The sequence below is a fragment of the Grampus griseus genome, assembly GCF_964374135.1.
Source record: "Grampus griseus genome assembly, chromosome: 20".
Lineage (NCBI taxonomy): Eukaryota > Metazoa > Chordata > Mammalia > Artiodactyla > Delphinidae > Grampus > Grampus griseus.
The window spans coordinates 43,638,860-43,665,302 of NC_139014.1; the positions used below are offsets into that span (position 1 = coordinate 43,638,860).

The 26,443-nt window shown below is 51.9% G+C and overlaps 1 protein-coding gene across 4 annotated transcripts in view; it reads right to left on the reverse strand.

The window, feature by feature from the left end:
• SHISA6 (shisa family member 6) overlaps positions 1-23,534 on the reverse strand; it is a gene marked incomplete at both ends in the record, with an annotated part of 242,819 nt that extends 219,285 nt beyond the window's left edge. For all 4 annotated transcript variants that reach the window (XM_082680012.1, XM_082680011.1, XM_082680010.1 and 1 more), the window contains 2 exons: positions 582-742; positions 22,888-23,534. In XM_082680012.1, the coding sequence (XP_082536138.1) occupies positions 582-742; positions 22,888-23,534 (808 nt within the window). The remainder of the gene's footprint in view (positions 1-581; positions 743-22,887) is intronic.
• Positions 23,535-26,443: the final 2,909 nt, after the last annotated feature.

Below are 26,443 nucleotides of genomic sequence, written 5' to 3' on the forward strand. Positions count from 1 at the left end.
GATCCCAATAAATCTGAGGTTATCTTATTTATCATTATTTCCTTGCTTTGCTTATTGTTCCATATGGGTTACAGTAAAGACCAAATAAAAGAGCAAAAGGTATATTACTATCACATGGCAACTCATCATATATCCAGAGAATCCACCGAGCACAGAAGAGAGTAACCCTACAACACAGACATAATCCTTCTCAAAGGGAAGTCCCTTTGAGATTCTGACAGTTCATCCGTCTCTACGTCTGAGTGCAGCCACTTCTTGTCAGATATCTACCTTCCCACCATGTGAGCAAGAAGGTGACCATACTCCACCACCAAGGCTACTGCAAGCTCCTTTCAGGGAAGAGGATTACGCAGACATTCACTAAATCACAGACGCCCTAAACCAACAGCTCTGCTCCAGCCTGGACACTCACCGGCGACAGTCTCCCACGCCACTCTCTCCGCAGGGGAACAGTCCCCAGACTCTTCCACAAGCCACCTGCCCAGGGCTCCAGGACCGGCTCCTGCCCAGCTGAAGCAGAAACACCACCGAAACTTCTCACCAGCCTCAGCAAAGATGCAAGGTGATCAGCTCTCACTTACCTGGAGTCTGCTTGGCCGTGCGCACGGGAGTGTAGTGGTTTTTCGAGGATGATCTGACCGGCGTGTTCTCTTTGGGAGAGCTATCGATAGCCGAGATAGTTTCTCTTTCACAGTGTGCTATGGGGATTGGTCCCTGTTGTCTTAAGATGTCGGCCAGAGCCCTGAAAGAGGAGGAGACCACACAGTGAGATCCACCGAGCTGGTGAGTGCAACCACAAAGGAAGCTGGGCTACTATCATCGGCCCTTTGATGGACGGAGACCCAGTATTCAGTTACAGTCACAGCATCATCTGGTGCTGGTCTCAGTGGGGATACAGGAGAGAGGCTGCCATGCCTGGGGGTACAGGCACTAAAAGGCTGTGATTAAGGTTTCCTTCTTTCATTCATTTCCCACCAATCAACTCTGAGCCCTTTCAAAATGCTGGCTCCCCAAATAAGCCCGTATGCCATGCAGATACGACAGCAACTGGCCCGTGGAATGCCACTTCAGTGAAGGGCAGCCACCACTGGCCTCAAGTTCAGCGGCAGGTGACTAATATCAGGGGGACCAACTTCCCCATGGAAAGACACACACCAAGGAGCATGTACTCTACACGGGTGACCCAAATAAGTACAAAACAGAGCTCCCCTTGTCAAAGAAAGGTGTGATTTAGCTGCAAAGACACGACATACAGATAAAATGATAAATATCAGAACACACGGACAGTGCAGACAGTGAATGCAGCTGAAGCTTAGAGGAAGAAGCAATCAGAGACACAGGAGGGAAAGAGAGATGCACAGAGATGCTGCTGTAGCTGGAGAGGTCCATGCCCTCTGCAAGGGACCCATGTACCCCGAGAGCAGCTTCTATTCACCCAACGCCTCTCTTCAACAGCCAAACATATGTTTACTGAGGACTCAGCATGCATTAGTCACAGCAGAGACAGAGGTAAAGAGAACACAATTCCTACCCTCTAGGGGCTCAGCATTTAGGGGAAATCGCTCCCCGACGTGGTTTGGAACAGGACTCCCTCTGGTGGGACAGGTGATACCACTGTCAGTGGGAAACAGACATGCAGGTATGTTCTGAGGAGCCACAAGCGACCACCATCGGACATTGTCATTTCAGGGCCAGGCGCCCCATTCTGAGTGCACGAGCCAGGAGGAACTCTTCCATCTACCTGGGTCCCTGAGGGGTGGGCGAGGCACCACGCCCCAGGCCTCTCCCGGCCAGCCCGGCCCACCTGAGACCTGGCTACACCCAGCCCACTTTGAGGCTTCAGTCCCCTGGAATTCCAGCTCCCCACACCCTGCCTCTGTCGAAAAGTAACCACCAACCGCAGCAGTTTAAAACGTGTCTGGGAGTGGAGAGTTTCCTTTCATTATGCCGCCCCTGACATGCTGAACCTTCCTGGGAGAGGACCATCAAACTGGTAATCTTATCATTTAGTGGCATTTATATAGCAATTTCAGATTTTCCAAATGCTTTCCTCGCACTGGCTTTCTTTTTTCTCAGGCTCTAAGGGAAAAAGCAGACACACGCCACCACCCCATTCACTTCTGTGGACCAAGAAGTGAGGGAGGGGAAGACAGAACCTCACTAGTTTGGTAAAGGAAGTCCAGGCAGACCTGGGGCCTGGAATAAGAAAAAACATTGCCCTACCAAATCAAGAGATTTGGGTTCTAATCCCAGCTCTGCCCAGCTCTGCCCAGCTCTGCCAAAGATGAGTCGTAAATCTTTGGGCAGATTTGTTAACCTCTGAAGTCGAAATTTAATCTTTTTATCCCCCATCAGCAAAACAAAGGGTTTAAACTAACATGACCTCTAAGATCCCTTTTAATTCCAAAACGTGATCAATATTTTATATACTTTTTAACCACACATCCACGCACGTTACCTTGATTCCTTCACCCTTCTGTTTATCAAAGGCACTTTCCTACCATCTTTCTATGGTAAGGAAACAGTGACTTAAAAGTTATAACAGAGGGCTCCCCTGGTGGCACAGTGGGTAAGAATCCGCCTGCTGACGCAGGGTACACGGGTTCGAGCCCTGGTTCGGGAAGATCCCACATGCCGCAGAACAACGAAGCCCGTGCGCCACAACTACTGAGCCTGCGCTCTAGAGCACGCAAGCCACAACTACTGAAGCCCACGCGCCTGGAGCCCATGCTCCGCAACAAGAGAATCCACCGCAGTGAGAAGCCCGTGCACCACAACAAAGACCCAACGCAGCCAAAAATAAAAATAAATAAAAATTAAAAAAAAAAGTTATAACAGAAATACAGACCAATGGAATCAAATTGAAGAGTCCAAAAATAAACCCATACGTCTACGTTCAACTGATTTTTAACAAGGGTGTCGTGATCATGGGGAAAGAAGTTCCTTCAACAAATGGATATCCACATGCAAAAGAATAAGCTGGATTCTCAAAATGGATCATAGACCTAAATATTTAGAGCTAAAACTACAAACTCTTAGAAAAAAATTGAGAAGTAAATCTTTGTGACCTCGGATTTGGCAATGGTTTCTTAGATATGACGCCAAAAGCACAAGGAAAGAAAGAAAAAAACAGGTAAACTAGGCTTCATCAAGACTAAAAACGTTTCTGCATCAGAGCAGCTTGAAGAAAATGAAAGACACCCACAGAATGGGAGAAAATATTTGCAAATCATATTTCTGCTAAGAGATTTGCATCCAGAATATATAAAGAACTCTTAAAATTCAACAATAAAAACCAAACAATCCAATTTTAAAACGGACAAAATATAATCAGACATTTCTCCAGAAAAGGTACACATGAAAAGTAGCTCAACATCATTAGTCATCAGGAAAATACAAAACGAAAACACAATGAGATAACCCTTTACATCCACCAGGATAGCTATAACCAAAAAGAAAATACCAAATGTTGGCAAGGACGTGGAGAAACTGGAGCCTTTATAAACTACTGGTGGGAAGGTGAAACGGTGCAGACCCTTTGGTAAACAGTCTGGCAGTTCCTCAAAATACTAAACAGAGTTATCATATGGCCTAGCAATTAAAATACTCCTAGGTATATGCCCAACAGAAATGAAAACATATGCCTACACAAAACTTGTATATGAAAGTTCATAGCAGCACTATCTTTTTTTTACAGAGGCCCATTCAAGTTGGTTTGTGCATATTTTATTTTACTTATTATAATACATCAATGAAATGTTTTATTTCTATTTTTTATTTTATTTTTTGCGCACACTGCATGGCTTGCAGGATCCTAGGTCGCCGACCACGGGTTGAACCCGGAGCCCGAGCAGTGAGAGTGCTGAGTCCTAACCACTGGACTGCCAGGGAATTCTCCATGGAAGTAACCCAAATGTCCATCAACTGAAGAATGGATCAACAAAATGTAGCGTATTCACACAATGTGTTATTATTTAACCTTAAAAGAGCAATGATGTTCTGATATGTGCTACAACATGAACGGACCTTGAAAACGTGCTAAGTGAAAGAATCCAGTCATGAAAGACCACATGTTATGATTCTGTGTATATAAAATATGCAGATTAGGCAGATCCACAGCAACAGAAAGTAGACTGGTGGTTACCAAGGGCTGAGGGAGGGGCAAATGAAGAAGGATTGCTAATAGGTACAGGTTTTCTCTTGGGGATGATGAAAATGTTCTAAAACCAGCTAGCGGTGATAGTTGGACAACTCTGTGAATGTATAAAAATCACTGAATTGGACGATTTAAAATGTAAGGATGAATTTTATGGGAGGTGAATCACAGCCCGATAAAGCTGCTATTACAAAAAGAAAGCTTATATTCTTTTTCTTGCCTCTCACGTTCTTACAAAGACCTCTCAGGTACCTACGAAAGAAAACGGAGTCATGTGGTTAAGACCATACTTTTGGAAGGTCAGTACTAAATCTACATCAACGACAATGATTTTGCCCCTCAGGGGACAGTTGGCAATGGCTGGAGACATTTTTGGTTGTCACACAACTGGGGAGGAAGTGCTATTGGCAAACTGGTGGGTAGAGGCCAGGAGTGCTGCTAGACATCCTACAATGCACAGGACAGCCCCCTACAGCAAAGAATTATCCCACCCAAAACGCCGACAGTGGCGAGGCTGAGAAACTCAGATCTGCGTCTACACAGCACTACGTGAAGGGGGTCTTTGATTAATGCTCAGTGCAACCTAGTTCCAGAGATGTGTACCAAGGTCGGACACTAGGCTGGGCTCTGGCACAACTAGGGCTGGAGACCCTGAGATGAACATTTGAAGTCAGGGGATCTTGGGTGTCTGGGCCATCAGTGTATCCCCGGGTCTTGGCACATTGCTCAGCCATTATTCAAAGAGATAAAGGATGGCCAACAAACACGTGAAAAGATGCTCAACGTCACTAATTATTAGAGAAATGCAATTCAAAACTACAGTGAGGTATGACCTCACACTGGTCAGAATGGCCAGGATCAAAAAATCCACAAACGATAAATGCTGGAGAGGGCGTGGAGAAAAGGGAACCCTCTTGCACTGTTGGTGGGAATGTAAATTGGTGCAGCCACTATGGAGAACAGTATGGAGGTTCCTTAAAAAACTAAAAATAGAACTACCATATGATCCAGCAATCCCACTCCTGAGCATATACCCTGAGAAAAATATAATTCAGAAAGACACATGCACCCCAATGTTCACTGCAGGACTATTTCCAATAGCCAGGACATGGAAGCAACCTAAATGTCCATCAACAGAGGAATGGATAAAGAAGATGTGGTACATATATACAATGGAATATTACTCAGCCATAGAAAGGAATGAAATTGGATCATTTGTAGGGATGCGGATGGACCTAGAGACTGCCATACACAGTGAAGTTAAGTCAGAAAGAGAAAAGCAAATATCATATATTAACACATATATGTGGAATCTAGAAAAATGGTATAGATGATCTTATTTGCAGAGCAGAAATAGAGACACAGACGTGGAGATCAAACGTATGGATACCAAGGGGGAAGTGGTGGTGGGAGGAATTGGGAGACCGGGATTGACACATATACACTACTGATGCTATGAGTGAAATGAGATAACTAATGAGAACCTCTGTATAGCACAGGGAACTCTTATGCTCTGTGGTGACCTAAATGGGAAGGAGAAGAGGGGATATATGTACACGTATAGCTGATTCACTTTGCCGTACAGAAGAAACTAACACAACATTGTAAATCAACTATACTTCAATAAAAATTAATTTAAAAGAAAGAAAAAAACCAAGAGAGAAAGGAGTGAAGATTTCCATCCTTGCAGGGCTTTCGTCCCTTTTGTCCATATGGACAGTGTAAATGGCAAACCCACAGCAGATTCGCTCCAGGCTTATTGGCCAAGGAGGACCCAGCAGAGAAGAGATTTTCAAACTGAGATCAGCACTCCCGGGGCGGGGGGGGGGGGGGGCTGGGAGAAGGGGACTCTCAGGGCCCATCTCCTGAGAAGCCCTGCAGGCTGCAGGCCCTGAGAGATGAGATGTAAGGGGGAAGACACCTCTTTGGAGACCATCAGGCTCCCCAGAGCATCTCTGCTTGCCTCTGGCTTGCTGCTGGTGAATGAGTTTTAACTGGGTTACAGCCAAGCTGTCTCCTCCTAAAGGTAATAACTTGCGTGGTACCCTCTCCAAGTGCCCTGTTGGCAGGGCTGAGCTGGGCTGCACAGCCAAACGGGATGGATGTGCTGAAGAGTCAGGCTAGCTGGGGGCAGGGACCCTGCCCTGTGTGGTCCCAACGAGGAGGACAGTAGCCAGGGATGTGATCCTGACCGCCTGAGCACCGTCCTCCGAGAGCCCCCTTTTCCCAGTGCCCTCCGGCAGCCAGAAAGGTGGGCCTCGTTCCCAGATGGTGCTGGGTCCCCCTCTTTCAGCTCACACACCCTTCCCTCAGCTCTTCAGCTCCGTGACCTCCCCTTCTCACCCCCATTCCTCTCCACCTTCCATCCCCTTCTCTCCAGGGTGCTGGATAGGTATTATTCTAATTCTGAAATGTGCGATCCCAATCTCACCTAATTAATTTGGAGACGCCGGAGGAAATGGGTTAAGGCCTGAGCTACTTTCTCACCGTAGGAAAGAAAATTGCTCATTGAGGAAATGGGAAGCAGATTTTGTGAGAGAGTGGCTGCCGCTCTCAGGGTCAAAGAAAGGGACAGAGACCCCTTTGGGGGCGGAAGTGGGGGGAGAGAGAGGGACAGACAGTGACAACGAGAGAAAGGGAGCGACAGAGGGACAGAGGTGGAGACAGAAGGAGAGGGAAAGGAAACAAAGGGAGGGAAGAGAGTGACAGAAAGGGAGCCAAACAGATGGGAAGGGTGTCAGAGACTCAGAGCCAGAGAGAGGCCGAGGGAGAGGTGCAGAGACGACAGAGTAGAGAAGGATAACAGACAATGAGAAAGAGTCGGGGGGCGGGGAGACAGAGGGTCACAGATAGACAGGCAGACAGAGCCAGAGAGAAAATGGGACACAGAGAAACTCAGAGAAAGAATGAGATTCAGAAGGTGAGAGATAGGGAGATGGGATCAGAGAGAGACCTTCCCAGGGAAAGAGCATCTGGGGGTGAGAGACAGAGACGGGCCAGTGAGGAGTGAGGCTGGTTCCCAGCCAAGGGCAGCCCCGCGCCCCGTGCCCACTACAGAGGTCTAATTTAAGACCCTGAAGAATCTGGTTCTTTGTCCTGCTCATCCCAATCCCCCAATCTCCCCCTCCCCCAGAGCCACTTTGCTGCAATATCTGGATATAGGAAACAAAGGAATGCTTTTTGCCTGAATTATCTACCTAATTGCCTTGGTTCGCTGCACATGGACTCCTTGGCTTTCCTGGGTGTGTGGCGAGCAGGGGAGAGTTAATTAATTGGGCAGCAAATCTGAACAGGGGGAACAGTCATTCTGATCACTCAAGCCAGGAAATTTCTGCGTTCTTCAGGACTCGTTGCTTGTATATTAACCATCTGCAAAACTGAGATCCCATCTTACATATGGATAGCACTGAACACGTTCTAAGGGCTTTACCTGCCTTGTCCGGCGTGGCGGCCATGCTAAACCTGGGACCTTTGCAGCTACGGTTACCCCAATTTTAAACACTTAACTGAGGCTCAGACTAATTCTAGGATGAGAACATGATGGAACCGAAATTTCAACCCAGGGCTTCTGGCTGGAGCCCTGATGTCCCTCTGCTCAGTGGAACTGCCTTTTATATACATCTCACTTTCCTAGGGACTGTCAGCTTGAATGAGTCCTCCCAGTCTCTCCAGCTGGGTCTGCTAATTTAGCAAATGCCAGTTAATATTAGGGTGTGGAGAAACAATTAGTCAATGAGTGGTTCAGGTCAAGACCAATTACTTATTCACTTAACACTTTGGTTAATGTTGTCAGTGGTCCCAAGGAATGAAAGTGTGTTTGAATTTCCCCAAGTGTTGAGTTATTGCAATTCCTGTAGGGACCAAGCCTGGTCAACATTTCGATGTGTTGCCCCCTGTATTCAAGATATGAAATCTTTCTTAAAATGGCAAATGATTCCCTTAACATGAGAAAAATAAACAGAACCTTGGTTATAACTTTGCTTCATAGTCTTGCCAGCTTGGGAAATTAAGGGCTATAATTTATTGAGCCATTACTATGTGCCAGACAGAGTGCTCAACTCTTTTATGCATTATCTTATATAATCCTCAAAATGATCCTATACAGTAGGTGCTATCAGTAGCCATATTTTGCTGATGAGAAAACTAAGACTTTGAGAGGTCAGATATCTTGTCTGAGGTCACAGAGCTGGTAAGCGGTAAATCCAGATTTCAAACATAAGTAGCCTCTGTTACACTACAGAGGCTGACTTTATACCACTGAATTTTCCGTTCACCCATTTGTCCACCCATCCATCCATCCATCCATCCATCCATCTATCCAACACCCCATCCATCCATCCATCCATCCATCCATCCATCCATCCATCCATCCATCTTTCCTTCCAATCCTCCATCCACTTAATCACATTTATTTTTTCACCGACTGTGTTCCTGCAGTGGTCTCTGAACAGGAGATATAGAGCGTGTTCAATCTTTAGTAGAAAAATCTACCCAGACAGAACTCAGTGGTCACCCAACTGCCCATTTCTATTCACCTTAGTGAGTCATGACCATCAACAGCTATGAAAGTTTTTACACTGTCTTAGCGGGCAACCTTCTATCAAATGAAATTCTGAGTAGAACGCCAATATACTTCTTTAGACTCCTGCTGTGCATGAGGCCAGAATAAGAGCCAGAGCCCTACTCTACCAAGTTCTTACCCTCCATTCAGCAGTCCCTGGACTTCAGGGAGCTTCCAAGTTTGAAAACAAATGTGGCCAAAGAGTGTCAGATAAAAACTTGGAATTGTTTTTTCCCGATCTTCACTCACGGAGCAGGGGGTAAAACTTCAGTTCCCCCCAAATGAAGTGGGGAAGCTAGGAACCCTAGTTTATTGATAAGTCTTTTTGAGCTCAATTAACATGCTGTCCATGAAGACACCATGAATATCTCTGCTCACTGAAGTGGAACGAATGGAAACCAGCCTTCTGCCTCTGCCACGTCTCTGGATCTGAGAGCCACATAGATGCCACGGAAGGGAGGAAATCAGTTCAGCTGGTGTTCGGTAAGTTTTTCCGTGCCAAGAGCAAGGCAACCTGCAGAGTTAAGACCCCCTAGTCAGGACCTTTCTCTTTTCAGGAGCAGTAGGAACAAATTTATGCTGTTGGATGGGTATGAGAGAAGGCCGAACAGATGAACTATTCCACGAATAAACTATTCTGCTTAATGTTTTTGTTCCTAAGGACTAATGAGAACACTCTTGTTTTTGAAGAATTTTCTAATAGCATTCCTGCCTAATTAAGTAGCATATACTGAATATAATTACTTTAAAAAAAAAAAAAAAGCAAAGTTCTTCCATGAGAGGGCCACCAATCTAAACTTTAGTTCTCTTCACAGAGAAAACTCCATAAAATATAGACAATCTAGGAAATGGAATCCTATAAAAACTGGAGAATGAACCACGGAAGATTCTGATAGCTACTTCTGTGGTACTTCTCCCAGAAGTAGAGTGTAGACGTTCTACTCCGGTTAAATAAACTATTCTGGTTATGTGAGTCCCGGATGACTGAGCTTTTCCTCGACTCTGCCACTCCGGGAACAGCTAGAGCCCTCTACCCTCAGCCTCATCCTTATCTACTGGGCAGTCGGGGTGCCTTTATTCTCTGAAACACGCACTCCGGACAATTGAAGTGAATATATTTTTAATAAACACGGACCGAGGAGAATGGCTTAATTTAGTTCTCCTTTTTTCTGGTTCTCTCAAAGTCCACTTGAAAAACACAGCTGCCGGCTTTGTGTGTGCACAAGACCGCTCTCCGCACACACAGAGGCTCCGAATGGACGGGGAGAATCTCCTTTGTTGTGATAACAATGTTTGTGCATCTGCACCCAGCCGTTCTGCAGGTCTGAGTTGTCCCCGGCACAATCGGAATTCATCACGGCCAATAAACACAGCCGAACTTAGCAAGGGAAAGCTCGGCCTGCCTGCTTTGTTTTCCAGGCCAGCAAGACAAGTCACTGCATCCCAATGAGCGCCTGACCTGGAGCTGTCCCTCGATGACGAGCCACAGCTAGGTACAGGGTCGACGTGCCTCCCCCGGGACCCCAGTTCATCCCTAACGGCATCTCCTCCACACACGCCATCCCTCGCCTCATGAATCATGTGAAAATTTACCCGGGCCTGGGAAATTCGGCAGCATCTACACCAAGCCTAGACTTCTTCAGAGATATGTGGACTGTTGGAGCCTGAATCAAAGATCTGGACGTGTCAAGGTCAGCTACCATTTGGACCTGGGAGAACAAAACTGCTACCAAGACTTGTTAGCAGGGTCGCTTGGGCAGCCAGGTGATAGATGAGTTAATACATGCACCTACGGCTGCTCTTACTGTTGCTACCCTTGGTGTCATTTTCCTGACTTGCTATAAACACAGACGTGAATCTACAGGAGACGCAGAATGAAGGCGGTATTGCCCACTGGCTAAACGCAGGGATTCTGGAGCCAGAGCACCTGAGTCAGAATTCCGGCCACTCAGGATACTGGTGATCTTTAGGCAGCTCCTAAGTGCCCTGTGGTTCTGTGACCTTGTTGAAAAAAATAAGGCCAAAATAATAAGGCCAAAAATAACGTCTACCTCTTAGGGTTATCATGAGGACTAAATGAGTTCATATTTGTAGAGCACTTAGAACAGAGCCTGGCACCTCGTAAGCACTAAACATGTGATTAATACATCAATCCAAATACAGCTTCCCCGTGTCTAGGGTCTCAGCCAACAGAACCACAACGAAAGTCCATGTGTACAGGTGCAAGAGGGGCGTCTTCGCGGGCTGACTCAGCAATGCCAGATGGCAAAACTCCTGGTGTGGCGGGGGAGCCACAAGGCACGGCTGTGGCTACGGGTCATCCTGGAAGGGACCACCTACATCCCATACTTTCCACTCAGGCCTAAGGTCAGAAATGCATCTGCTCACACACCAGCTTTTGCTAAACCCTGAACCTGGACTCTGCAAGCCAAGTGCAAAGAGAGTGTCTATTTGTTTTCTTCCTGCGAGGCCATCACAAATCGTGCTTCCGCGACCAGGCAAGGAAACTTCGAGATAAAAACCAAAGGGATTCACATCATGGGCAAAACGAATCAGGATCCTGTTGGGGTATTAAAAGGGCAAATGGGTCAAATGGGCCGGGGCAGCATTTTCTGCAAAAGACTCAGTTATTTTTTTTCTTCCTTCTCCCTACCTCCCTTTTTCCTTCTTTTCTTTCTTCAATTTTTTTTTCTTCCTTCTATAAAAAAAATTATAAACATCATTGTCATTTCCAAGTTCAAGTACCTTACCATCAATGCCACTATTGAAAGGGTGGGGTACACAAGGGTGGGGTTGCCCTCATGCCAGGGAAGTCAATATTGGCTTCCCATGAGAATTAACTGGAATTGCGTCCTAACAATAGAATGGACCACCTCCAGGGGGAGGGGGAGCCCCAGCTCTAGATGCAGCTGGTGCGCCCAGCAGGAGAGGCATGAAAGCACCTCATCAGCCCCTTTCACCCAAGACAGTCTATGAGTTTAAGATGCTAGAGACAAGCATTCCCGTGAGGCCACGTGAAGACAGCTTTCTTATGTGAACGGAATGTTGGAGGAAAATGCACTTTCTTCTACACCACAGGGCTGTTGCGTCTGAAAGGACAGACTGCGTTCCTGAATTTCCCAGGTGTGCGGGAGATCAGAATGGGCCGGAGATGAACACACCTCCACAACTCGATAGCCCTCAACCCACAGCAGGGCCAACAGGCCAGAGGGGGCCGAGGGGCTCACCCAAGGTCATGGGCACAGGAAGTGACAGAAGTTGCCGTTAGCCTGCCTATCTCAGGAAGTGCTCTAAGGCAGGGAAAGATGGATGACGGCCTCCAAGAGTGAGGGAAAGGGGGCTTTGCTAGGGGTCCCTCAAGAGCCTCAAAAGCAGGCAAAGCAAGGGAGGTCCGTGTCCTCTTCCATAAGGGTGCATCTAGGCACATCCTATCTTGTCCTACCGTGGTGTTGGGACAGCGATGCAGGAACAGGCAATAGGGAAAGAATGGAGGGAGGAAAGACAGAGATCTCTGTCCTCTTATCCCCCAGAGACAGGGCCGACTGTGCTAGGTCTGCTTTCGGGACCCTAACCTCTTGTGCCCATCTGGTCACCCCGTGGCAAGATGGAATGAGGGGCGCCATGGGCGGTGGCATCGTCCGTCACAGAATTCTCAAAGCCAAACGCGAGAGAGTTTCTGGATTCTAGAAATTCGGGGAAATACAAAGAAAGAAACAAGAAGAAGGGAAATAAGCGGTGGCCCCCAGAGGGAATTCGAGAGGGAATTCGAAGCAGCCTTACAGGCAAGTATCACCAATTCAGCAGAAACGGGGGCAGGCTAATCCCAGTCAATAAAACAGACAAGGAAATTACAAAATGCTTTAAAGGAAATGCATTTTTACTGCTTCCTGGGCCACCGCAGGATTACAAACTAGGCTAAAAAAAAACATTGATCTTTGGAGAGCTACTTTATCGAACAGATAAGAATGATTTGTAATTAGCATGCCAATTGTCTGCAGAAGAGCCTGCTTGAAAACAGTCCGTCTTTCTGCCTGGCGGATGCACCCTGCACAATCTCTGCAGTCTTGTCTGAGCTATTAATCTGTTCATCACAGCTTTTTATCAGAGAGAGAAAAGAAAAAAGCAACTTTGCCGAGGTCCAATTTGGATAAATTTTGAATTAGCAGAGTCTGAACTGATGCAGCTTAATGAAGTTACAGCAGGACAAGTTCAAGAAGGAGAAAGGGAGGGAGCCGGGAAAGGAAAAAAAGTCAACAGAAGAGCAATCACAAGAAGAACAGATGGAGAAAGCAGCAGCGGTGGACAAATACACCGAAAGGAACAAAAAGAAACATTTTAATGATGTGACTGAAGAGAGAGACAGAGAAGCCACAGATCCTCCGCTAAAAGCCAGGTTCTCTTCGCAAATGCTCAGAGAGGGTAAGAAGCTGGCAGCTGCGGACCTGAGAACAGAAAAGCTGCGTGATTTCTCATAGCACGAAGAGCCTTCGCAGCCACCGGGATAGCATTCTTGGCAAAGCTCAGGCAAATTTCTCAGGATGCAGTAAAAAGTCAGAGGGGGTTCAAGAGGGAGGCTGGAAACCAGATTCTTCCGAAAGGTCTGGAGCAGTCTCAGCACTTGGGCTGGGCCTCCTGCCTGGTCATTTCAGGAGGTGGGTTAACACGAGCCCGCCCTCAGCTGCCCAGACATCGGGGTGACTGAGGCCAGAGTCCCTACTAATAGGATCCGAGGCTGATCCGACAGCTGGAGGAGAAAAGCTCTCCTGGCAACAATTTCTTTGCTTATTAGGGGGTCAGCCCCCTCCGTGCCCCTGGATGACGGCAGGCGTCTGTATCCCAGGACCTCAGAAGCGGGGGGATGGATGGATTCTGGACACACTCCTGCGCCTCCTTGCTCCGGCACGCGTTCTCAGGGTTCAAATCCCTCCCCGCTGGAGCAGCAGGATGGAAGGAAGAGGGGAGAGTTGCCTGTCTGGGTGTGAAGCATCCTTCCCAGAAGAGGACATTTGGCTAAGGGAACTGAGACTCTGTCCAGAGGACAGATGTCCTAAGTAATGAGACTTTAATGCCGGAGCTAATGGGAACAGTACACGAGACCACAGGCCAAAAAAGCGAGGAAGAACGGGAGTGTTCGTGAAGCCTGCAGAAAGCAGCGACTCCTCTTCCAAACACTAGGGAACAGGGCCAAGCTCGTAGCCGCCCAGCGCCCGGCTGGAACCCAGCCTCCACAGGTCCCGAGATGGGGGCAGCGGCTCTGGACAAGTAGGACCAAGGGTTCTCCTGCCCCTCCGACCAGGGTGGGGCTGAAAACAATGCTCAGGACCTCCACACTCCCACACCCACCTCGATCCGATGGTCAGGAACCCCTGCACTGGAGCTGCAGACCCCAGGGTGTGAGCCCCGCCAGGGACCACCACCGTGGCCGTGACCACACGTGACCACCGCCACCAGCCGCAACAGCTGGAGCTGGAGACCAAAACCCAGGGCTCCTTCCCTTTCACAGGCTTTTCAAGACAGAGGGCTTCAGGGCCCGAGAAGCAGAGAAACGCGGGGAAAGATTGAGGAATGAGGAGGCAGGGCGCGGAGAATTAAGACCAGACGGCAAAGAGCAGAAGTGGGGCAGAGAAGCAGGAGTGAGCTGGCCGGAATCCTGGGTCTTGCGCGCCCTGTGCTTGAGGTTATAAATGGGGCAGGGAGGGGAGCTGTGATAAACGGGGCTGTTGTAAGCCATCCGTCTCTCCATAATTAAAACTGGGAATGGCCCGAGGTCCATCTCCTCGCCCCCAAATCACTTCTTTTCTCTAGTGCCCCGTTACTCTCAGGAGCCAGGACTCCCGCAGAATTGCCCTGGGGTCCCTGCAATACTGTAAAGGTTTGCCGGGGGGCGGGGAGTTGTTTTAAGGGTTTTTTTCAATTAAAACCCAGGTGGTTTGGTTCGTTTGTTTTTATTCTTTACGCCCTCTCTGTATTGTCTTCACAGCCCTCCACCAACCTAATCCGTTCTTGAAGAGGAGCCCTTTCACTGCCCTGGGCGCCTCCGTGCCCTGCGTGCAACGCAGGTGAGGCCACCAGCCCGGCACTGAGGTACCCTGGCCTGTAGGTCACTCACCCTCCAGTCCCTTACAGCGATAACGCGTCCCAGGGCACGAGCGTGTGGGTCTCTGCTTTCTCAAGCAGTCTGAGTATCATTGACCCGTTTACATTCAGGAAGGGGAGAGCCAACTGCCTTGTCGGCCCCCAAAGAAGATAAGAGACCAACCACGGACTAGCTGTGTGACCCTGGGCAAGTTACTAAGCCTCTCTGAGTTGATTTTGTCATCTGTTAAATGGCCACCAGACCCAGGGTGGTGGAAGGATGCAGTGGGATAACGCAGGATGCCGGGTACAGAGGGAGCCCCGGAGAAGGGGGGCTCTTTGGAGTGTTTCCTGTTCCCCGCCCTGCTTCACCTATGTGACCTTGAGTCCTCATCTGACTGAGATCTCAGGTCCTCAACACCAGCTTCCTGGAGTGATGGGTGACGGCGCCCTGTAAGCTCCTGGGAGACAGAGTTTCCCCCTTCCTGACGCCTGAGCAGAGGAGGCGGGTGCCCAGCCGCAGAGCAGGCCTCCTCCCAGAGTGCTCGAGAGTGACTCTTAGGGGGCGGGCAGGGTCACAGGCTCTGCCCCAGCCCCTCGCCACCCACTAACTCTTACTGGGAAGAAGGAATCCCGCCCCAGCTACAGCAGCACAGCCGCTGCTTCCCCAGAACCAAAGTGGAATAACAATTGGCCACAACTGCTGCACCTGGTGGCCCCTTGTCACCAGCCCTTAAATTCAGCCTGCCCCACCCTCGCTCCATTTCTGTGATCAACCTCGTGGAATGAACACACTTCTGGGGGGTCTGGGGAGGCGCAGGAAATACACATTAGGACTCTAGTGGCAACGCTCACTGGAAACCCCATCTTCCTGTGCTTGTAAACGCTTCTGCCTCGTCGATGGCTCTGTGGCCCAAGTGGTGACCTCGTCTGGATGCCAAACTGCAGAGGGGCTGGCATTCAGGTGGAGAGGAGGGAGGGCAGGGCACAGCCGGCACCTGGCTCTGACCCCAAGCTTGGCTGCACGCATCCCAAAGAAATCGGGTCCCTTTACCCTCAGAATCAAATTAAGAATCCAAGTTGCATTTCTCATGCAGAAATGTGGGACCATTTTTTAACCCTTTCTGGACAGTAATTTGAGCCATTTTCTGCATATTGAACCCCCTTCTCTCCCCCTCTCTCGCAGCTCCTCCGCTGTCTGCCCAGACACATGGAGAGAGCATGAAGCTGATTTTCTTAAGGTCGGTAATTATCCTTCAGTGAGGGGAGGGGCTCCTTCCTAGTGGTCCTCACGCGCACGGGGCTCTGATGCCGGGCTGCCGTTCAATACCGGGACGCCTCCTCCGGGCACCTGCCTTTGGAGGCAGCTGACACGGCCCCTGGGCCAGCAGGTCTCCTTACCGGAGGCACCCTTCATTTCTGATCAATAACCAGCCAAACACCTATTTCATCCATCGGTCTCCGCCCCATGACATCGCTGCTTACAAGAATCACACCTACCCTAGGAGGATAAAAATACGCTACCATCATGAAAAGTCAAAATAGCATGCATGGGCTCTGAGAGCACTTGCGAGAGAGGAACCGTGGCAATATTTCCCCGAGAAGAATCAGCGTGTGGCCTCCCAAAGTGACTGCTCAGAAGGGTGACACATTAGGATAGGTTCTTTCCAAGGAGGACTTGGGCGCAATGCAGGCAAAAGCCCCGAACTGCATGCCACAGACGTTAATTTCTCATAATGATGGGACCCAAATGTCCAGCTTCATTAGCCATCCTCCCCAAAGCTTCTCTGAAGCCCTCACCTTGCATTCACCCTGGCCCTGCGGTCTCTCAGCCCAGAGCTGAGAAAGGGCAGGACAAGGCACCAGTTAATGTACGTCTGTGGGTCACAGAGCTGTCTTATACGTAGGGAGCCATCCCGGAGGACAAAGCTGAAATCACTCCCTCTCAGGACCACGGGATGCCTGGGGGGAGCTCTGGTCTCCGGTTGGTCGGACCAGGTCGCACCTGGTCGGTTTCAGCATCCCCGCCCATCTCTGGGACAGACAGAAAGCATTCACAGCCCGTCTTTTTCATTACAGGTTTCTGCCCATAGTTTTATCCAGTGACCCATTGCTCTGGTTCACAACTCTTTGGCTTGTGCTATATTTTCCTTCTTCAAATGGGCTGCATTACTCAAATCTTATGAAAAGATAATAATAATAAACTTAGAGCAGGGTATTGCCCTTTACAAAGGAATTCGGAGAAACTGTCAAGGACCAGGGAAGATGAACGGAAATCATTCTAGTGGATGGAAAAATTGAATGAGAAAAAATGTAGGGAAGCAAGAGAAGGCAGAAGGCTGGCACTCACATCTCTAAATATCTGAAAGTTATTTGTACATAAAGTAAAACAGAATAGATTTCCACTGGGCAAGAAGACGAGGCTGTGGCCCAGGATACCCGCACACCGGCTTCTATAGTTCAAGATCCCTGAGGACCCTTGGCATCGTCACCTGGCCTCCCCCGGCTTCAGCTGCTTGGCTTACAAAATCAGAGAGTTAAGTTCAACGACCTGCCCACAATAAAAATTCTATGGTTCTGTAATGCATGACTAAATAATAGAAAGCACTACTCTGCCTTTTCAGAACATTCTGGTTTTACTTCTAGAGATAAAAAAAAAAAAAAGAAGACGAGGTTAGCAATCTGTCCTGAATGGGTGTAAAATAAGCCTGCTCAGGGCCAAGGGTCTGAGACCCTCGGAAGGGTTGCTGGTAAACCCCCCGGCCAACCCCTCTTCCCCGTCTGCAACATTCAGGAACGAAGATGCTGGAAGTGGGGGGTCAACAATGTGACTTGGGGAAAAATAACAGGTAGGGGTTTCCTAAGGTAGAGAAAAGAGGCGAAAAAAATCACAGCAGACAGTATTTTTAAAATGAACTTCACCTAGGCCCTCATACAGTCCGTCAGAGCTCCCTCCCCTGCCACCCATCTGAGATGGTCTATACGCAAGGGAGTTCAAACCACAGTACTGTGGCTCCACGGGATATATACTGTCAAGGGATGTACCGAGAATTGTCAGACAAAATGCACTTGAATTCACCCTAATGTCAAACAGACTGTGCAGGACTTTGGTGGTGGTGGTGGGGGCGGGTGGCAGAGAAGGCCAGTGGTGACACCCAGCAGCCAGGGATTGGGTGTAACTTCTAACACGCAGTGGGGACTCTGGCTGACAACGGCGACGAGCCAGAGAGCGAAGACCTCAGGGCCATCCTGGCAGGCCCCGGAAAATCCGGCAGGGGCGCTGGGAGGATGAAGCTTCTTTCTGCGTAGTTCCCTTCTCTTCTGGATCCCAGGGTACGTCTGTCTGGGATCACCTCTTTCGGTCAGCTCACTTTTTCAGCTCCACATCACGACTTCCTGCACAACTGATCTGAAATCGACTGCACGCTCACTTGATCTCTCATTAAAACAGGTTGGAAACAGTGCGCTGGACTTTTTCTCCTCCTGTGTTGTGGCAGCCAAGAGAACTGTGGGTCAAGTCTTAGTAACTCAGCAGCAGATTCCTCCGAACGAATGTGCTCTGGCCGTGGGACAGGGTTGTGGGCAGGGAAAAGGGACCGACGTGCATGCCTTCTGGGGCTGGGGGGAGGTGGGAGAGGCCAGGAAGACAGCAAGCAATGTTCCAGGGAGGGCTGTCCAAGGGCGGGGCTTTTTGCATGGCTGACCTGCTCCATGGAGAATGAACTCTGCTTTGCCTCGTGGGTCAAAGGTAACATACACTCGACAGGCTTACATTTTATAATCTGAACTGTTCCTTGCCCACAGCGGGTGGGCAGGGCTCATCTGTTGAATGAATACATATGCACGTAGCTGCAGGGGTCAGGAGGAAGCCAAGCACAGATCTGGGCAATGCCACCCACCTCTCTCACCTGATTACCTTCCTCCCTTTACTATTTTTGTTTCTTTCTGTCTTCCTGGTATCCTTCCCCGAACCCCTTCCTCCATAAGCCTTCTTAAATTCTTCCACAATTTCACTGCGTTCCCTTTGTGCATTTTTTTTTTCTTACTCAAAGAAAATGGAAAACATGCAAGGCTAAGACCTTCAGTCCAAGGCAAGACGCTTTCTTTTTCTTTCCCAACAACTGCTATCTTTGAAGTTAAAAAAAAAAAAAAAAACAAGTTGACTCTCAGTTTAGATCAATTCATTACAGTGAGCCCAACGTGCTTGAAAAAATGGAGTGTTTGGCGTGATTTGACAATTCATTGCCCAGAAACCTAGGAAGAGAGCTCACTAAATCAGCCAGCAGAGGGGTCCCGCTATTGCAATTATGTGGTCTGTGAGGACAAAACAGAGCTCTTGGGGTTTGTAATTAATTTCTGGAGGAAGAGAAGGTAGGACACAGTGTTCCCTTGATGCTTCTAGAAACAAGCAGAGGAACCCGAAGATGAAGGTCCCTTTTGATGGCTACCAGGGTCGCCTCCTAACATGCTTCCTTTTCCCTTACAACATCGGTCAGCCAGGTTTTTCATTCCTCAGCCCTGAGTACTTCTCCACACCAATCCCCACCTTAAATTCCTCCATCCTTCATCCCTGTGCAGGCAGTGGGAGGACCCCGGGCACCTCTGGCCCCACCAACTGCACCTACGGCATCCTAGTAGCTTCCTGACTTATCTGTTGATTAGCCATCTTTTTAAAAGGCCACACGGTTCCTCGCTCAGAATGATTCTCATCTCCAAGACTCTGACCAATGAACACAGGGCGAGGAGGAAGGAACGGGTTGGAATGTGGGACGGCTGGTTTGGAGCCCAATGTCAACAGGGAGCCCGCCTCTGAGGCCGTGTCCTGGGCAGGCCCCTGCCCTTGCAGGCCATGGCAGCCCCTCACTGAAGAGGCAGCCCCAGGGAAGCACCGCAGAAGCCACTCGGGAAACACTGAGACGGGCGGACGCCTGCGGGCCAGCAGCTTGAGCCTCAGCCCGGGCAGGTGGGAAGAAGGGCTAGGTGAGGCCGAGATGCTGGTGGGAAATGGGGTTCTGGGCGGGAAAGGTGGGCACCCGACGTCCAGGGCGCTCCAGATCCAGAACTCGGCTCCACCTCTTTCCCCTCCCTGAAGTCCAGCTGAGAGTCTGTGCTCACGTGCTCTGGCGTGAGAGGCGATGATTGCCCCACAGACACGGCGGGGGGGGGGCGTGGGGTGGGACTTCTCACACAGATGGCAAGGTCTAATCACTTCTGGAAAAGGCTAAATCTTCCTCCCTGTGGGGGCTGGAGAGGGAAGAAGAAAGCCCGCCCTAAGGGGGACAGAGGAGGCAAATGGCTCGTCCTAAGGCAGCATCTTCCTTTTCACCCTTCTAACACTCCCACAAACATCCCTCCCGCTCAGCCCCTTTGCCCAACCACCATCTTCGCAGAGGCTCACATGCTGCAATCAGTAAAATGATCTTTGCCTTTCCAGAAAGGAAATGCCTTTGCTGAACTATTTCAAGGAGTACGGAACCGAGCACACATCCCACCTCTTCTGTGGACCTCTGAAGAGTATACACTCCTTCTCCTTCACTTTCCCCAGGGAGGACCCATTATGGTGTGAATATCTGTCTCCTTCTCCATCGTTCTCTCCTTTTCCCGACCCCAGGTCCCCAACAAGGCAATCTGGACCCCAAACTCCCTGCAACAGCAAGCAACGACCTCTGAGGCATGAGCAAAGTGGGAGCGTGGTGATACCACTCATGCACGCCTGGGAGTCAGGGGGCTGCTCGTGCAAATGTGCACACGCACCCCGACACGCCCGGGAAGGGAGAGGCTGGGGTGGGATGCCGCTGTGCCTGAGTTATCCAGGATGGAAAGATGTTTCCCCGACCTGCCCAAGGTCATTCAGGGAGTGTCCCAGATGGATCGCTCGTGCTGTCCTCTCTCCCACGCCACTCCCAAACACGAAGACAGGCTCCGTCCCCTACCTAACAAGCATCAACATGATGGCTTCCCAAGCACTGAACAGGCGAGACTGCAGCTGCTGGAAGAGGTGCTGTGAACTGAATAAAATCAGGAGGTGAATTTGCGGGAGAAGCAGCCCACATTTACATAATGGTCTAAGGGCTGAGACGCATCGCCCTTCCCTCGGCTGCCTCTCTTTCCCAACCTCGGCGAGAAACTGCCCCCACGGCATCACCACTGAGGCGCACACCTGAACACACACTAGTCACCCTAGTTTGGAGTGGGTTGGGGAGTCAGCATGGTGGGGGGACAGTGACATCTCCAAGGTCAAAGCCCGTAGAACGCAGGCCAACGCCAGCATCGAAAGGCCATCAAGCATCCTCCCAGGTGATGATGAATAAATTCAGTAGGAGGTGGAGGGCAGGGCAGGGGGCAGGTCTCCCCAAGGGTGCAGAGGAGAACGGCTCGGGGAAGAGAGAAACCCAAAGAAAGCTTCGTGGGAATCCACTGGCAGGAGGTGTGATGAGAGACTAGAAGCATAGAAGAAGGGGAAGGAGAACAACCAAGGGGACCAGAGGCAGAGGCAGAGGCAGAAGAACCAGGCACATCTGCTTCAGGAAGGGGAGCCAAGAGAGGGAATTCTTTGCCAGACAAAGCCCAAAGGAGGGAGCGTCTTGTCCTGATCTTGCTGTCTCCATCCCACCGACCCTCTGCTTTTAAGAGCCAGCACTGACCACAGACCATGTGCCACGATTCTTCCATCATTTTCCAGGACCAACCAGCCACAGACTTACTTACTTCAGGGTTAACGAGAGAGGCTGAGAAACCCATCTCCTCTCAGAAGCACCCGATCCCAACACCTGAGTTTGTCAACATGAAAAGTACCCACACTTTGTGGATTTGACTCAAAATCCGCCTGAGAGTATCATCTTTTCTCAACACCCACAGTATCCAGGGGGGAAAGAAATCACACCCAGAAATTTCTATCTGCCTTTCTCTCTCTTCAACAAGGTACAGGTGACTAATGTCCGCAGCAGCGGGGGAAGGTTTTCAGGTCGAAAGGATAACAGGCAGAGTGCGGAGATGAGCTACAGCTGTAGGGCTTGGGTGCCGGCCTGCCGGGCAAACTCAGAGAAACTGGTCTGGGCGGTGTGGGGTGGTCCCGATTACTAGGGCAGTGCCCACACCATGTGCCAGGGATGGAGGCATGTCCCGGGGCAGGGTTTGTTCCTTGAAAGACTGTTGAACCACGTCCAGCCATTCATCAGCGTGAGGGGACTGGAAGCAGAGCTGAGTTTGCACCCACTGGGCACATCATTAACAGAGTTGTAAAGAGAAGCTGGTTTCCCGTTCCCAAGGGGCGCTCAGGGAGCTGGAGGGTGGGGTGGGAGGGAGGCAGTCAGGGTGGAACCCTGCACAACCATATTTCAAGCTCTTGGCATAAGTTTCGGTGGGAGGCAGCTCCCACTGCCTCCCTATGGAAACAGTGAAAGATGCCCACCGGGTTGAACACAGCAAGAAGTGTTAACTCAGAGAGTTCTGCCCACAGGGTTTAAAAGAACAAGTCCTCCAGTCTCAGCGGGAAAGCGAAGCATCCCACTCAGCAGGATGCAATGAATAGACACCATATGCCCTTGGTCAAGATGGAATGGTTAGATCTGCATTCCTTCTCACCCCAGGAGGCTTCTTTTCCATATCACCCGCATCTCCAACACACGGGAACACCCAGTTCACTCTTTTCAGTAAGGTTCCAACAGCGTTCAATCTCCTACATCCAAGATGATGCTCTGGTTTGACTCAGAAAACCGAATGCAGTAAGAGCCTGCACCGAGGCGCCCACCTGCCTTGAAAACTACACCCTGGACCCCTACCCAGGCTTACGGAATGTGTACAATTCTTAGACTCAAACTCACGGACTCCACCACTCCCTACTCTGCCCTGCAAATCCCCCTACCAACCAAAGCATGCGCTCCCGGTTCTGAGGAAATGGAGAAGAGGGAACAGAGGCTCCGATTCATTGCTTGTCAAAGAGGCAAGGGGTGCTCAGTTGACTTAAAAGAGTCGAGAGAGAGACAGAGACACGGAGACCCAGGGAGAGGGGGGGATGCCAAGAGGACAGGGAAGCCTGGAAAGAGGGGTGAGGCCGCCGGGAGTCTGGGGGCAGGCCCCGGGCGGCCGCGCTCACCTGTGGATGTTCATCTCCCGAGGAGGGCGGTGGGCCTTGTCGTACGAGACCTTGGCGAAGACGCCGGCCACGATGACGAAGGCGATCACCCCGCAGGTGATGTAGACGGTGAAGTTGGTCTTGTCCTTCTCCGGGTCGTACTTGTTCTCGGGCCCTGGCGACACCACCTTGGTGCTGGGCGTCTGCACCCACACCGGACTCTGGTAGTTGGTGCACTGGCGCTGGTCCAGCTTCTCGTGGCGCTTCTTGCAGCAGAAGCGGTAGTAGCAGGTGCCGCAGCAGTACAGGTAGCCGCTCTCGCTGTTGTTGCACTCGAACTCCTTGTCGTACTGGCCGCTCACGTCGTAGTAGCCCCAGCACGTCTCGTAGGTGACGGGCGCGCTGGCCGCCGCCGCCACCGCCGCCGCGGGCTGCCCCCGCCGGCTCCCCGCCTCCGGGCCACCGGGCGCCCGGACGGTGCCGTTCAGCTCGCGGCCGCCCCGGGCCAGGGCGCCTCCGGGCCGCCGGCCCCCGACGGCCGCGGCGCCGGCGCTCAGGGTCCGGTTGGCGGCGCGGCCGCGGGCGCCCCAGGCGCCGGGCAGCAGGTCCAGGGGCTGCAGCGAGAGCAGCGGCAGCAGCAGCAGCAGCAGGAGGCGCCGCAGCGCCATGGCGGGGCCGGGCGGGAGGGCGCGGGGAGGCTTCCGCGGCAGGCCGCTCCCCGTGCCGGCCGGGCTCCGAGGGGGCCGCGCGGGCCGGGCTGGCGGCGCGGGGCGGTCAGCGGCGCCGGGGCGATGGCGCCATCGGGGCGCGTGGGGCGGCGGCGGCGGCGGCGGCGCGCGGTGCGCACGGACCAGCCCGGCGCGGGCGGCCGGGACTCAGGCTGCGCGCCGGCTCCGCGCTCCCCACGCGGGCTCGGCGCGCCTCCCGGGCAGCCCCATCCCCCGCCGGCGGCGGCGGCGGCCCCGCGCGCGGCTCGGCTCAGGCGGGACCCGAAGCGCGGCTCCCGGCGGCGGCTGCGGCGTGGTCCCGTCCGGGCGGGTCCTGCGGGACAAGACGGGGAGCTGGTCACGGGGTGGGGCGACTGGGAGGCGGGCGGCGGGAGGGGAGGGAGCGCGCAGCCCTCGAGGAGCGAGGCTGGGGCCGGGAGGGGCGCGGAGCCCGCTCCCGAGACGGGGCCCCGAGGCCCCGGGCGCACGGGCCGCCCGCTCCCCGGCCGCCAGCCCCGCGGCGCGCCCGCGCCGCCGCCGCCGCCGCCGCCGCCAGCTCCCCGGGACGGAGCGGGCGGCGCCTGGGGTCGGGCGGCGAGCTGGGGAGCGCGCGGCGCCCGACCTCACTCACTCACCATGCCCGGCTGCGACTGCAGAGGCGGCGGCGCGGCGACCGGAGCGAGCGGCCAAGCCGGGAGCCGCCTGCACGAGTGCCGGAGAGTGTGCGAGAGGAGCGAGGGAGACACCCGCACACGCGGGAGCGCCGCGCGGGGAGGGGCCGGCCGGGGCCGGCGGGGGCGGCGGGGGCGGGGAGGCGAGCGGAGGGGGGCGCCGCTCACCGCCGCCCACGTCTCCACACCCGGGGGAGGGGGGGCTCCTCTTCGCCGCTCCCCGCTCGCGGCGCCCGCAGCTAGCTCCGCGTCACCAAAGCCCAGGATACCGGTTCATCAACGCGGCCAACAGGGGCCCGGGAGCCGGCCCTTGGCGGGGCCAGGCCCCCCTGCCCGGGCCCGGTCCAGCCCTCGCGGCCGCTCCCGCCCCACCCCAGTCCGTGCGTGCGCGGCCCGAGCGGGAGTTGGGGTGTCTGCGAGCCTTTGCCTCTCCCTAGTGGCGACGCTCGCAGCAGAGGGAAGCGGTCAGGCCCATTGCTACAGGTTCCTAAACTGAGACCAGGGGTCAAGTCGCTCCTCTGAAGTTACTGGGCTACCAGCGAGCAGGGCCTGCGCGCTCCTCCTCTTGGGCACTCTGCTGCGCACCCAGCACACGGGCAGCCCCAGCGCGGGAGAGCACCTCATTGCCTCTTTCCGGGGACTTTCCCCAGAGTGTTCGGGAAGAGTTAGGGAAGCTCTCCTAGCCTCTGAGCCTCAGCTCTGAAATTCCTCCGCTTTAGCTGATGGGGGCGGGGGCGGGGTGGGGAGGGGGAAAAGGGGCGTTCCTGCGTGCTTACTGCTTGGGTCTGGGAAAGGAGGCCTGAGTCTAACTTTCAAAGCCATGAGGCCACCCAAGGGGGAGTTACAATCCTCATCTTTGACCTGAGGGGGTGGAGCTGGGGGCAGGAAAATGAGAACAAAAAGCGACGTCCAAAATTCTGCCAACAGTCCTGGCCCTTTGAGCAAGTGCCCAGGTACTTAGGTTGAAGGCAGGGGACAGTTCATCAGGGTGTGGGCAGTAGAGATTGTCCCCAGAGCTGTCCATTCAGTCTCACGTGTGACCCAAATCAAGGATCCCCCATGCAGGAGTGGCAGAACGCCTCTTCTCAGAATCCGGAATGGATCAATTGGAGCTGAAACCCAGATTCCAAGGCCCCTGAGGGAGATCTCGATCCTAGGATGGGAGGTTCACAGACTCCCCTGGCAGCTCCCCACTTGCTTCTATCTCTCCATTTCCTGCCTCTTCCCCTGCACCCTCTCCCACTCCCCCAATTCTCTCTACTCAGCTGCCACCCTCTTCTTCATGAGTCTGTTCAACAAGCATTTATTTTAGTTAGTGCCTACTCTCCACCCAGCACTGTGCTAAGTGCTGAGATAAAAGCTAAATAAGACAGTCCCTTTCCTCGAGGAAGGGGAGCTTGTAAACCACTGGGGAGGCAGACAACAAATGATGAACTTATCCATGGTTATGTCCCATGACAAAGGTGGGCACCGAGTGTGCTCTGAGAGGCACCCAGATGACAGGCACCCAACCTAGCCCGGGAGGGGAAAGGTGGAATCGAAGGCAGTTTTCTCAACGAGATAAGGAGCAGAATCTCGAAGTTAATACAGCAAACAAGAGGGGAAGGACACTCCCAGCAGAGGGCGCACCATTCACAAAATCCAGAAGACAGGAGGCAGTGGGGTGTGCGAGCTGGGGAGACAGCAGCTGAGCATAAACTTGGAGGGAGTCTTCCAAATAAAGCTGGCAGAAGAGGGCTGTATCCCCTGCCAAAGAACTTGAATTTATTCTGCAGCTGATGGAGAACTATTGGTGGGTTTTACTCAAAGGGAAGTCAGTCAGATTTACATGTTCACTGGATCTCTAAGTCAACTGGAGTAAGGAACACTGGATGGGAGAAGAGAGATATGGAAGCCTTTCGGATAATCCAGGTAAAAGAAGATGAAGGGGTGAAGTAGGTTTCTGGTAGTTGGTGGTCAAAGGGCAGGTTCAGGACAGCATTCGTGATGGTCACGTGGAAATGCCTTTTAGAGCTCTAAGTGGTGCAATTCAGCACAAGTGTTAAGCTCAGGACAGCAGATAAAAGTATATATCGTAACACACACACATACATTTGGGAATCATAAGTACAAATTTTTTACCTTCAGACTATGTGCAATTTTAAAGCCAATCCCTTCCTTTTCTCTTCCCTGAGCTTTCACCTCACCATCATTATTCCA